Source organism: Emydura macquarii, unplaced genomic scaffold, assembly GCF_026122565.2.
Source record: "Emydura macquarii macquarii isolate MOO-44397 ecotype Brisbane River unplaced genomic scaffold, CSIRO-AGI_Emac_v2 contig_3686, whole genome shotgun sequence".
Classification (NCBI taxonomy): Eukaryota; Metazoa; Chordata; order Testudines; family Chelidae; genus Emydura; species Emydura macquarii.
In genome coordinates, this window is record NW_027133823.1 from 1,570 (window position 1) to 12,905 (window position 11,336).

Sequence of the window (11,336 nt, forward strand, 5' to 3'; positions counted from 1 at the left end):
CTGGAGCTCTGTTATCGACCTGTGCAGGGAAGAATTTAATTAGTGCTGCACACTCAGAAATTAGGGGTGGGATCCAAATCCCTAAAGGACTCAGACACCCCGTTCCCATGGACTGTCGCTAGGAACAGGGAACCTGCCTGCCCTTCGAGCCTTGAATATCTCCCCTTGTAAGAATGAAAGAACCTGAAACTGGGCCACGATTCTGGAAATGGGTGAGATGGGAAACCCGGAGTCTAGCAGACCAAAGGCATCGTGACGGCGTTGTGGCAGCTGCCCTCTCACATTCAAACCGTCAAAGACAACACAGCACTGCAAAGCCAAGGTGCTATTTTCAATCATGACATTTTTATTTTTCAATCTGTCTATTTCCCAAGCTCAGCGAAGCAGAATTTTCCATTGTGGAATGTGGAGATGTGGAGTGTAAAGTTTTAACATAAAACTGATTTGAATAATCACAACCCAACACAATATTTACCAGCGTTATGTAAATCGCCATCATTGCATTTATCTAGCACCTGCCTTCCCAGCAGCCCAAAACACTTCCTGAAAGTGGGTAAATAGCCCCATGGCACAGACCCTGGCCCACATGGAGCTGTAGCCCCATGGCACAGACTCTGGTACAGCGCACAGAGAGGCTCCACAGGGCATGTGACACACCAGCACTTCCCTGTTGGTCCCTTTGGCTTCTGTTCTGCAGCTCTGAGGTTTCATTCTAGGCAGACGGAGCTCCCAACTTTTCTGGGTGAAAAGCTCCTGTTCTGAGTGCAACCCAGAGCCGGGCTGAATCTGCAGGCAGCTGGGGCTGACACTCAGCTGGTGTAAATGGGCAGAGCTCTGCATCAATGGGGCTCCAGGCAGGCCCAGGGCTGCAGCTGTGCCAAAATGGGGGCAGGATCAAAGGCTAATTTAAGACACAATTTAACAAGTGAGTTTGGCAAGCACCAGGTAGGAGGAGGGAGATGAGGGGCAGGCCGACACGGACATGATCATGCAGTTACATGGGCTCAGGAGCTTTCAATTAAAAGGTTTATTGGACTTTCTGTCTATGCTGCCTCCCTTCCCCCTCCCTCCAAACTACTTCCGCTTCCACTCAGGCTTTTCCTTTTTCTCCCTGAACTTAATCTCGGCCTTTTTCCCCCCAAAGGCCCTGCCTCATCATCCCAATGTGGAAAGCTGCTGCGCAGCTCTTTGGTTATTTTCTTTAAAACTTCAGTTGACTTTGTGCTTCCTTCGTTACAGTTGTCATTAAAAATCTCGATGGATGATTTCTTGTACAGCTTTGTTAGCTCCTTGTTCAGCTCTGTCACTTCCATGGCTTTCAGGATGCTGTCTGGCTTGTTTATCCCCATGAAGGCGAAGGAGAATTTCTCGTTATTGTTTGAATGATTACAGCAAACAGCTGTCCAGATGTGGCTGGGCACCACCACCCTCCCTGCATCTCTCTTGATGTCCCTGCTGTCATCATCATCCTTATTGGGGATTCTATACTTGGGGTTGGGCACCGCTCCTGTCACTAGGAAGGGTTTCCCGTCCAGATCGCTGCATTCGTTTTTTAACTGATATTTGAGATTTCGTTCCAGCTCGTACCAATGGACCCTATTGAAGCAGGGGTCCTCGGAGACCGCATTGGTGAGGGTAAAGGTGGCTATTTGGCCTTTATCACACTGGAAGGAGTTTGGGTTCAGGTGTCCCCGGTCATAGCCCGTTTTATCATAATCTTCATTGACGGCTTGGTTTGTTTTCAGGTTTCCATCTTTTTTTGTTTTCGTCCTCATGTCTTTCTCGTTAAAACCAGACAGCTGGGAATAGAGAAGGCCAAGTTCCTTACATTCAACTTACATCAAAATGTCCATGACACAAACTCAGAGCACAGAGAATTAAGGACAAAACTGATCTCTCTGTCTGTCTCTTGGCTCTATGTAATTTCATTGCCCTTCTCTGAATCCCCTTCTTTTCCTGCTTTATCTGTTTGATTTAGGGTACCCAGCAAATGATTTAATGCATTGGCCACTTCTCCCAGTATCACAAAACAGAGCTCATGTGTCTCCTAGCCCAGATCACGGATTAGGGCACTTCCATGATCAGGACTAAGGTTAGACCAAAGCAGTGCATTTAGTATCAGAGAGGTGACTTATCAATGCAGTGTCCTGTGGTGCACACTATCTGTACAGCACCCATAAAGAGGGGGAAGGAGTGGTGTGGCCTCTCTGGTGCACAGTTATGGCTGTTTGGGTGTCTGAACTATGGGTTTCCAGAGTTATGAATGTCTGGGTTTCTTGTACAGTAAGATTAACCTTAACTCTGAATCTCTTGACTGTATAATAGTTGTTTTTTACTAGCTAAAACATTTTCATAAGGATTTTTACCCTTTAGTTACTCATTTGATCTCAACTTCCCCTTTATGAGTTTGTGAGGTTTTGCTTGTTTGCTTGATTGTGGAGAAGAGCAATAGAAAGAGAAGAGAGTTACCCACAAATATATCACAAACCCAGCCAATCAGCAATACCACAGCGTTCTTACCTCCATTCTTTGACCTCGTTTTTGCATTTGCCATTTACTAAAGTATCTCCCAGTAGTGGTGTATAAATCTTTCACTATCTGCTCTATAAACCAAATGAGCTCTGACATTGTCTAATGCTGAGACCAGGTGGGTGAGATCATCATTTACTGGACCAACATCTATTAGTGGGAGAGACAAGCTTTCAAGCTACACAGTGTTCATCTTCAGATATGAAGAAGACCTGAAGAAGAGCTGTGTGTAGCTCAAAAGAATCTCTCTCACCAACAGAAGTTGGTCCAATAAAAGATATTACATCACCCCCCCTTGTCTCCCTAATACCTGAGACCAGCATGGCTACAACCACACTGCAAACAGCTCTGTAATGCTGTCAGTTATTCTGGCTAGAAGATGTTCATCTAGGACTATTGTGGTCTTTTCCAGCCTGTGACAGAATGTACCCCAGCGTTTACACCCTACACACCATTGTGATAATCATTGTACACAGTGTGTCTTGCAAGGTATCATTTGAAAAGTCATAAGTTGCTGGTCTGTATTGTCCTGATAAAATACATGTGGCAACACTGTTATTAATACATGTTCCAAACCACAGCCCTGCCCAAACAGAAGCTGGCACACAGGTCTGTCCTAAACGAAGGAATGTGTGTTTTGCTTAATTTATATTTAAGCAGTAAACAGAGTCATCAAGCAGGAAGGGACGAAAAGAAGTTCAGACAGGTGGGAAAACCAGCAGGGAATATCCATAGACACGTTGTCTCCTGCATCTCTGCTGGAAATGCTTCTCAAATATGCCCTCCCAGTTTGACCGTGAACCACTGATAACCACTCTCTGAGCATAGTCTGTCAACCAGTTATGCACCCACCATGTCATAGTTTCATGTAGACCACATTTCCCTAGTTTTTTTTGAGAATGTCACATAGGACTGTGTCAAAGCCCTTCCTCAAATCAAGATAAATCTTACCTACCGCTTCCCTCCTATACACCTGGCTAGTCACACTATCAAGGAAGGAAATTATATTGCTTTGATATGATATGATCTTGACAAATCCATGCTGGCTATTCTTTATAACCCAATTATCCTCTAGGTGCTTACAACTGATGGTTTAATAATTGTTTCCAGTATATTTCCAGGTATTTAGACGTTAGGCTGCTATAATTATTCCAGGTATTTAGACGTTAGGCTCGCTGGTCTATAATTCCCAGGGTTCTCTTTGTTCCCCTTTTTAAAGGTAGGTACTATGTTTGCTCTTCTCCAGTCCTCTGGGATCTCACTCGTAGGCACAGAACTCCTTTATGTATGTAAAAATGTGCCTGTGAGCAGGTGCCCTGCAGCCTCAGTCATGGCTCCTGGGCACCTATCTCATGCCTAGTGCGCTCCTCAAACTAGGCATCCCCACCTTCTCCGTATCAGGTGGAGGGTGGAATTGGGCCAGGCTCTCCCACACCCCGGGCAAGGGCTCGAATCACTGGACTAGAGGTTGGGGGCAGGGGCAGGTCACCTCCTCTTCTGTTTTCTGTGAGAAAGAGCCAGCTCCAGGACAGGTGCACAGCTGTGAATCTGAAGCGGAGGCAGATGTCCGGCTCCGGCCCAGACTTAAGCCCCTAAATCCCTTTGAGGGGCAGGGCTTAGGACTCCCCCTTTCCTCAGCATTTCTGATTGGCTAGTGTAGGCATCTTCTACTCAGGATATGGCTTTTGTGGATCCTATCGGTAGGCACCTGTCTGTCCCTATGCAATGTGCAGGGAGCTGCACACCCCACTTGGGGCTGTGGTGGGTTCCAACACTGGGTATTGCAGGGCTGAGTCTCAGTCCCCTTTGTGCCCTCCCGGACCCTGTGAAAGGCTTCACTAAGGGCTGGATTCAGGCAGAGGAGCTAAATGCCCATGTCTGGCCCTGGTTCCTTGGGCTCATGGCAGAATCTCGGTTTGCATGTAAAAAAAAAAAAAGTTTCTAGCTCTCGTGTTTAAAGAAAAGCTTGAAAACGTGACTCGAATGTGACTGACACAGAGACACCTGCCGGAGTCTGCAGAGAGCTAAGCAGAGCTACGTGTGGGGGAACTGCCCCATACAATGCAAGGGGAGTTAACTCCTAGCCCCCCTGATCTGGTGGCCCTGCCAGCCCCTCCCAGCAGGGGGCTCTGTGTGTGCCAAGAGGGCAGAGCACTGGGACCTGGCCCCCCACCAAAGCAGAGACACCCTGGCTGCAGGGTAAGTAGTGGGGGCCGTCAGCCATCACCCCCACCTCTCTGTGTTCAAAATGAGACCCTGCTTCTCCTGAAAGGGGCCCTGCTGCTGCTCATGGAGGGGAGAAGGGAGTCCCAGGGCCCATACATAGGGGATGGAAGGGGTCCCTGTGCCATCAAGCGCTCCATGTCATAGTGCCTAGATGAGACCCAGAGAGATTCAGACAAAGGAGAGAAACTGACCTGCGGCTCCACCATCCATATTGGTTTTTTATCTGTGCAATTTCCTTCCCTGATACTGTAAGCTGACCAGACCGGGATTCGGTTGCTCTTGTCATAAAAGGTTGCGAAATGATATTCATTGCCATATCTCTGGCAAATGTTCACTCCGTTTTGTTGGTCAAACCCCTTGGGCTCGGCTCCATTGTAGAAATATTTGTTGCATTCACTGAAATCGGAGACCACTTCAGCCAGCGCCAGCCCAGCCCAGAGCGAGGCAAAACCCAGCAGTGCGAAGGGCCCCATGGCTCACGCAGTGTCAGGTCCAGTCCCTCTGCAGCTGCTATTTATATCGTTCCTTGGAGCCACCTTCACGGACCATTTGTGGGCTCCCTGCCAGGGACTTCCGGGGGTTTAGGCTGACTTTTGTTGACAAAACTCTGTAATGTAAACCAGGCCTTGTGCACACCAGATGTGTTCAGCGTAAGATCCTTTAATGCTTTGCCAGATATGGCTGAGGTTCTTTTAAAGAAGGTATTTTATACAGTGTCACCTAGTGGGTGAATAGTATGATACAGGTTAGCGTTCCATTACATGGCCTGAATGGTGGCGTACGGGTTCATATCCCAGTCCACACGTTACTACACAGCCGGGACTCTGAAAAAAGATGCTGAGGTCATAATTAAGGACAAGATTTTGTCACGGAAGTCATGGATTCCATGACATTTAGAGACCTCCATGACATTTTCCGATTCAGCTTCAGCCCCGTGTCCTGGATGGCAGGATTGGAGCTGTCAGCGGCCCTAGAGCCCTGAGCTGCTGCTGTGAGACATCCCCAGGACCTGTATCAGATGTAGACTCCTTGTTTTATTGTATAAGTGAGATAGAGGTAGAGAGAAATGTTTATGATAATGGTACAGTACTGCTTAGTGTGGCATAAGCAGATTCCATCTTGTTAGTTTCTTAAAGTGAGCTCTTTTCTGAAACTTGTACTATTGAACCTAAAAACATCTTGATACATTCTCTTTGTGTGAGTGAGGAATGTATGTGCAGGGCATAAAAAGACACCAACCTAAACTGCTCTAACAACAGAAAGGGGAGTGAAGACACCAACTGCCATCCTAACCCTGAAGGCTGAAGAATACCTACCAACGACCCTAAAGTGCAAATAAATGACTCTAAAGTACAGAAGGCTCCACGTTGGGAATCGACAAAGTACAAAAATAAGAGAATAGCTGGTGATTAACAACTATACTGAACCCAGAGGCAGCAAGGCCATAGACTTACATTAGAGCCGGCAAGTATAAAAGATGGGTAAAAACATGGAAACATTGGGTCTCATTCTGCAATTGTCATCTTGGAACATTGAATTCACGACTGACAGAGGCCTGGCTCCCTCCTCGTGCCCAGCCTAGTTGGCCACTGGGCTGGCTCGAGCAATACATAAAAGGACTGGTATTTATATCACACCAGCTTGCAGAACTTTGTGAATGTGTGTGTGAATGTGACTGCTTTTTGATATTCTTACATGTACAATAAACGTGGTGTGTTGCCTTGTCCCCCTGAATAAGATCCTGCTAGTCTTTTCTTTTACAAGTATAAGACTGCGGGCATGGACCCCAGAGCTCTGAGCCGTGGGCCCTGCTGCTCTCAGCCACACCAGTGACGGGGGCCCCCCAAGCTGTCAGCCGCTGTGGGCAGCAATCATAGAATCAGAGGAATGTAGGACTGGAAGGGACATTAAAGGATCATCTAGTCCAGTCCCCCACACTGAGGTAGAAATAAATATTATCTAGACCAGTGGTTCTCAACCTATTTACCACTGTGGGCTGCATATACAGCTCTCTATGTGTTATGTGGGTCCCAGTCACACAATATATATACTACCTGGATGGTCCGGAGGGTGTCACGTGGGCCGTAGCTGTGCGCTGATTGGGCTGCAAGGAACCCACAGGCCACAGGTTGAGAACCACTGATTTAGACCATCCCTGACAGGTGTTTGTCTAACCTGTCCTTAAAAACCTCCAATGACACAGATTTCACAACCTCCCTATGTAAAATTGTTCCAGTGCTTAACTACCCTGACAGTGAGGAAGTTTTTCCTAATGTCTAACCTAAATCTCCCTTGCTGCAATTTAAGCCCATTACTTCTTGTACTGTCCTCAATGGTTAAGGAGAACAATTTATCACCCTACTCTTTATAATGACCTTTTACATATTTGAGGATTGTTATGATGTCCCCCCCTCAATCTTCTTTTCTCCAGACTAAACAAACCCAGTTTTTTCAATCATTCCTCACAGGGCACGTTTTCTAAACCTTTAATCATTTTTGTTGTTGCTGTCCTCTGGACTTTCTACAGTTTGTCCACATCTTTCCCAAGGTTTGGTGCCCAGAACTGGACACAGTACTCCAGTTGTGGCCTTATCAGTGCTGAATAGAGTGAAAGAATTATTTCTTGAGTCTTGCTTACCACACTTCTGCTAATACATCCCAGAATTATGTTTGCTTTTTTTATTTTTTTTGCAGTAGTATTACATTGTTGACTCATATTTAGTTTGTGATCCACTATAACTCCCAGCTACTTTTCTGCAGTACTTCTTCTTAGGCAGTCACTTCCCATTTTGTAGTTGTGCAATTGTTTGTTCCTTCCCAAGTGGAATGCTTTGCATTTCTCTTTATTGAATTTCATCCTATTTATTTCAGACCATTTGTCTGGTTCATCAAGATAATTTTTTAATTCTAATCCTGTTCTCCAAAGCGCTTACAACCCCTCCCCCACAGGTTGGTATTGTCCACAGACTTTATAAGTGTACTCTCTATGGCACTATTCAAATAATTTATGAAGACACTGAATAGTCCCAGACCCAGGACAGATCCCTGCAGGACCCCACTAGATAAGTCCTTCCAGCCTGACTGTGAACCATTGTTAACTACTCCCTGAGTACAGTTTTCCAGTCAGTTGTGCACCCACCTTATAGTAGGTTCATGTAGGCTATATTTCTCTAATTTGTTTATGAGCAGTTCATGTGAGATAATATCAAAAACATGATTAAACTCGAGATATATCACACCTACTGCTTACTCGGTCTACAGGCTTCTTACCCTGTCAGAGATGGATATTAGGTTGGTTTGACATGACTTGTTCTTGACAAATCCATGTTACTTATCACCTTATTTTCTTCTAGGTGCTTACCATTGGATTGTTTGGTTATTTGCTCCATTATCTTTCTGGGTACCATAGGTAAGTTGTAGGAAGGTGCTGTGGCCCCCTCCGGGTCAGGACCCGAGGAAGGGCCGCAGCGACCGGGCTGGACAGGAGATGGCCCCACAGAACAGCCTGGCCGACAGCCAAATGGCCGGACTGTGAAGGGGCCGGCAGGCCAATCTGCCTGGCAACGCACAAGCCGGGCCGTGATTGGGCAGCTCCGGCGGCCCTATCAGCCAAAGCGGAGCGGAGCCTCTCCAGGCACCCGCAGTACAAGAGACAGTCCGCAGAGCTCAGTCAGGGGCAGACCGCCACCGAAGGCAGATGTGCTGCCCTGCCGGCTGAGACCTAGGCCGGCGCCAAGACTCCAACCAACCCCAGACCAAACCGGGCCTAGAGACTGGGTAGGGCTGTCTCGTAGCTGGACTGTACAACCCGGCCAGAGAGACTGGGCCGAGATCCCTGAACCACGGCACTGGACCCAGGCCCCAGAACCCTGGGACTGGACCGAGCCCCCGGCACACCCCAAGTGAGTAACACCCCCTGAGGCCGGACGGGACCTGGAGGAGCTGCCGGCTGCCGAGCCCCCAGAGTCGGGACCAGACCTCGACGAGCTGCCTGACACCGCACCCTTCCCGGAATCCTGTGACCTAGAGGAACTGCCCCTCGAAGAGGAACTCCCCGCATTGCCGCTGCCGGATGAGGAGGGACTGGCGGGCCTACCCCGGACGGCGGACCTCAGTGACCCTGGGGAAGCAGGTACAGGGGGATATGGGGAGGAAGTAGCCCAGTGGCAGTCATAGACGGTGGCTGAGTTGGGGCAACCCTGCCGGCGTGTTGCGGCAGGAGCCCCGCTGGCTCAGTGGCAATGCCTTTGCCACTGTTAGGGCCCTGGGCTGGGACGCAGTGGAGGCGGGTGGGCCTGCGTCCCCCTTTCCCCCCATTTTTCCTAGCCACCCCGGGAGATCCTCAACCTCCCTACTGCTGCCAGAGCAGAACCACTGCTGGCTCGCCTTGCCTAAGGGCCAGAGCAACTAACTGGTTGTGTACTCACCCTGCCTAGGGGCTAGAGCCGTTCACGACTGTGGAATCCAAGAATTAATCATAGAATTGATTAATAGAATGCTTGGCCTGAAACTGGTCATAGAAGGCCTGGCCTGAAGTTGTAGCCTGAAACTGAAATAGAAGCCCCAGGCTAAACCATTAACAGAATGCCTCAACTGAAACTAAGATAAAGATGCTAAAATCCCACAAGATGTCTCTGAACCACACCCCAAATGCAGGTTCTCTGTTATGAGCCTTTAAGCCTTTTGAAGTCTGTGAACAGACATCACCTGTTTCGATACCCATAGAAACTTACTCCCTACAAATTAGCATTTGAACATGTATTGTGTCACCACCCATCTTCAGGTGATAGCCAGGGTACCTGAAAACCACATTGTACAATCAAGTGACTCATTGGGCGTTCCTGTGAAAACGTCTGGTGTACCCCATTGTACATATAATTGTCTTTCCTATTAAGTATAAACTGTTAATCAAATTCCACTATACGATCAACATGTAAATGAACCTAAGCAACCCCTATATAAGTCTTTTGTATCTGGTAGCCAGGCGAAGTACATTTTCCCAGCATCCAGACATGCTGCTTGACTTCCCTATAGCCACATGGGTTTTCCCTATGGCTATAGAATTCCCCATAGCTATGGTTTTGTGATTGTGTGTGTGTCACAATTAAAGCTGCACCAGATCCAACTCTAAAATGTAGCAGAGTGATTCTTTCCTTGACACGGCTCACTCACCCGCCCTGCTGGGGCCGGAGCAATAGACTGTTTGCTCGCCCGCCCTGCTGGGGCCGGGGCGATAGACTACGGGAGAGCGAACTTTTCCCCTACAGGAAGGTGCTGTGGCCTCCTCTGGGGTCAGGACCTGAGGAAGGGCCGCAGCGACCAGGTCGGTTTGAGGAGGCCCGCCGACATAAGCTGACTGGTGTATAATTCCATGGGTTGGCCTTATATCCCTTTTAATAGATAGATACTATCTATATTTGTCCTTTGCCAGTTCTCTGATATCTCTCCTGTCCTCCAGGAGTTCTCAAAGGTAATCACTAATGGCTCAGAGATCGCTTCAGCCAGTTCCTTAAGGCCTGGTCTACACTAGAGAGTATGTCAACCAAAGTCAGCTTTTGTCGACAAAACACTGCTGGTGTACATACTGCAATCACCCCCACTGACGCAGCTGCTCTGTTTTTTTGACGAAATAAAACCACCTCAATGAGAGACATAGAGCTTTTATCGACAAACTTTTATTGACAAAGCATCAGTGTAGACACTGTGTTTGGTTCTCTTGCGGTAAACAGCCTCCAGGAAGTGTCCCACAATGCCCATCCTGACCACTCTGGCCATCAGTTTGAGCTGCATCACTCTGCAGACTGAAATCATGCATGCTTGCCCCACCCCTACTTTGCAGCCGATTCAGAACTGCCCTCCATGAACTGCAACCACACATGCTTCCTTGCTTACTGTTGGGACAGACAACTTTTTGGAGTGCCATAAAATCCACGTTTCACTCCGATTGTCTTGAAAACTGCTTAGCCTCTTCGGAGCCTGGGATAGGGGTAAAGATCCAAATTTGGGGTCATTTGAGCAAGGGACTGCTGACATGGAATGTACCAAAACTCTTCATTTCCTGGTTGTCAGAGTTTCAGTGCAGCGAACTCAGAATTCTGGAAGGGCACAAGGCACCAGTGGGAATCATTCACTCATGTTAATGATGTTTTGGAGCATGTCATGGATTGTTGGACTTATCGAGGTTACAGAGAATCCTGAAAGACAAGTTCTGAGGTACTTGCATTTCTCAATTCTGGGGAAAGTGTTGACAACAGGTGGTGAGTGCCTTCCTGCTTAATTCTTGGAAAAAAAGTAAATGAGTCACTAGTTATTAAGAGCCCTGCCCTGATAAGAACGATTCTGTGGAAAGGGTTATTTTCAAAGAATCTGTGGTTCACATGCAGCTCAACCCAGATCTGGGATACAATTCAACGTTATTCTGAAATGTGGAAATTTGGCCAACCCTCGGTCTGGAAGTAAAGGTATTGACGAGTGAAGTAACACAGCACTGTGTCCAGTGTACTCCTGTGGGGTCCTATATCTTTACTCCAGGAAAAAGAGGGGAAGCAGATGAGAACGCAAAAGCCAAGTATTGTTTATTA

General features: G+C 47.6%; 1 protein-coding gene across 1 annotated transcript; it reads right to left on the reverse strand.

Annotated features, from left to right (window-relative positions):
• Nucleotides 1–329: 329 nt before the first annotated feature.
• LOC137145936 (endonuclease domain-containing 1 protein-like) lies at nt 330–5,228 on the reverse strand. Its single transcript, XM_067536930.1, has 2 exons — nt 4,947–5,228; nt 330–1,799 (listed from the first exon to the last, which is right to left on the reverse strand). The coding sequence occupies exons 1-2, from the start codon at nt 5,226–5,228 to the stop codon at nt 1,044–1,046; spliced, it is 1,038 nt and encodes a 345-aa protein (XP_067393031.1). The 3' UTR covers nt 330–1,043.
• Nucleotides 5,229–11,336: the final 6,108 nt, after the last annotated feature.

Bases quoted from the DNA above. Each gene is read 5' to 3' on its own strand.
- LOC137145936 (XM_067536930.1), bottom strand. From the start codon at position 5,228: ATGGGGCCCTTCGCACTGCTGGGTTTTGCCTCGCTCTGGGCTGGGCTG. The intron at 1,800-4,946 runs GTCAGTTTCTCT...CTCTATTCCCAG, and splicing joins TATGGATGGTGGAGCCGCAG to CTGTCTGGTTTTAACGAGAA.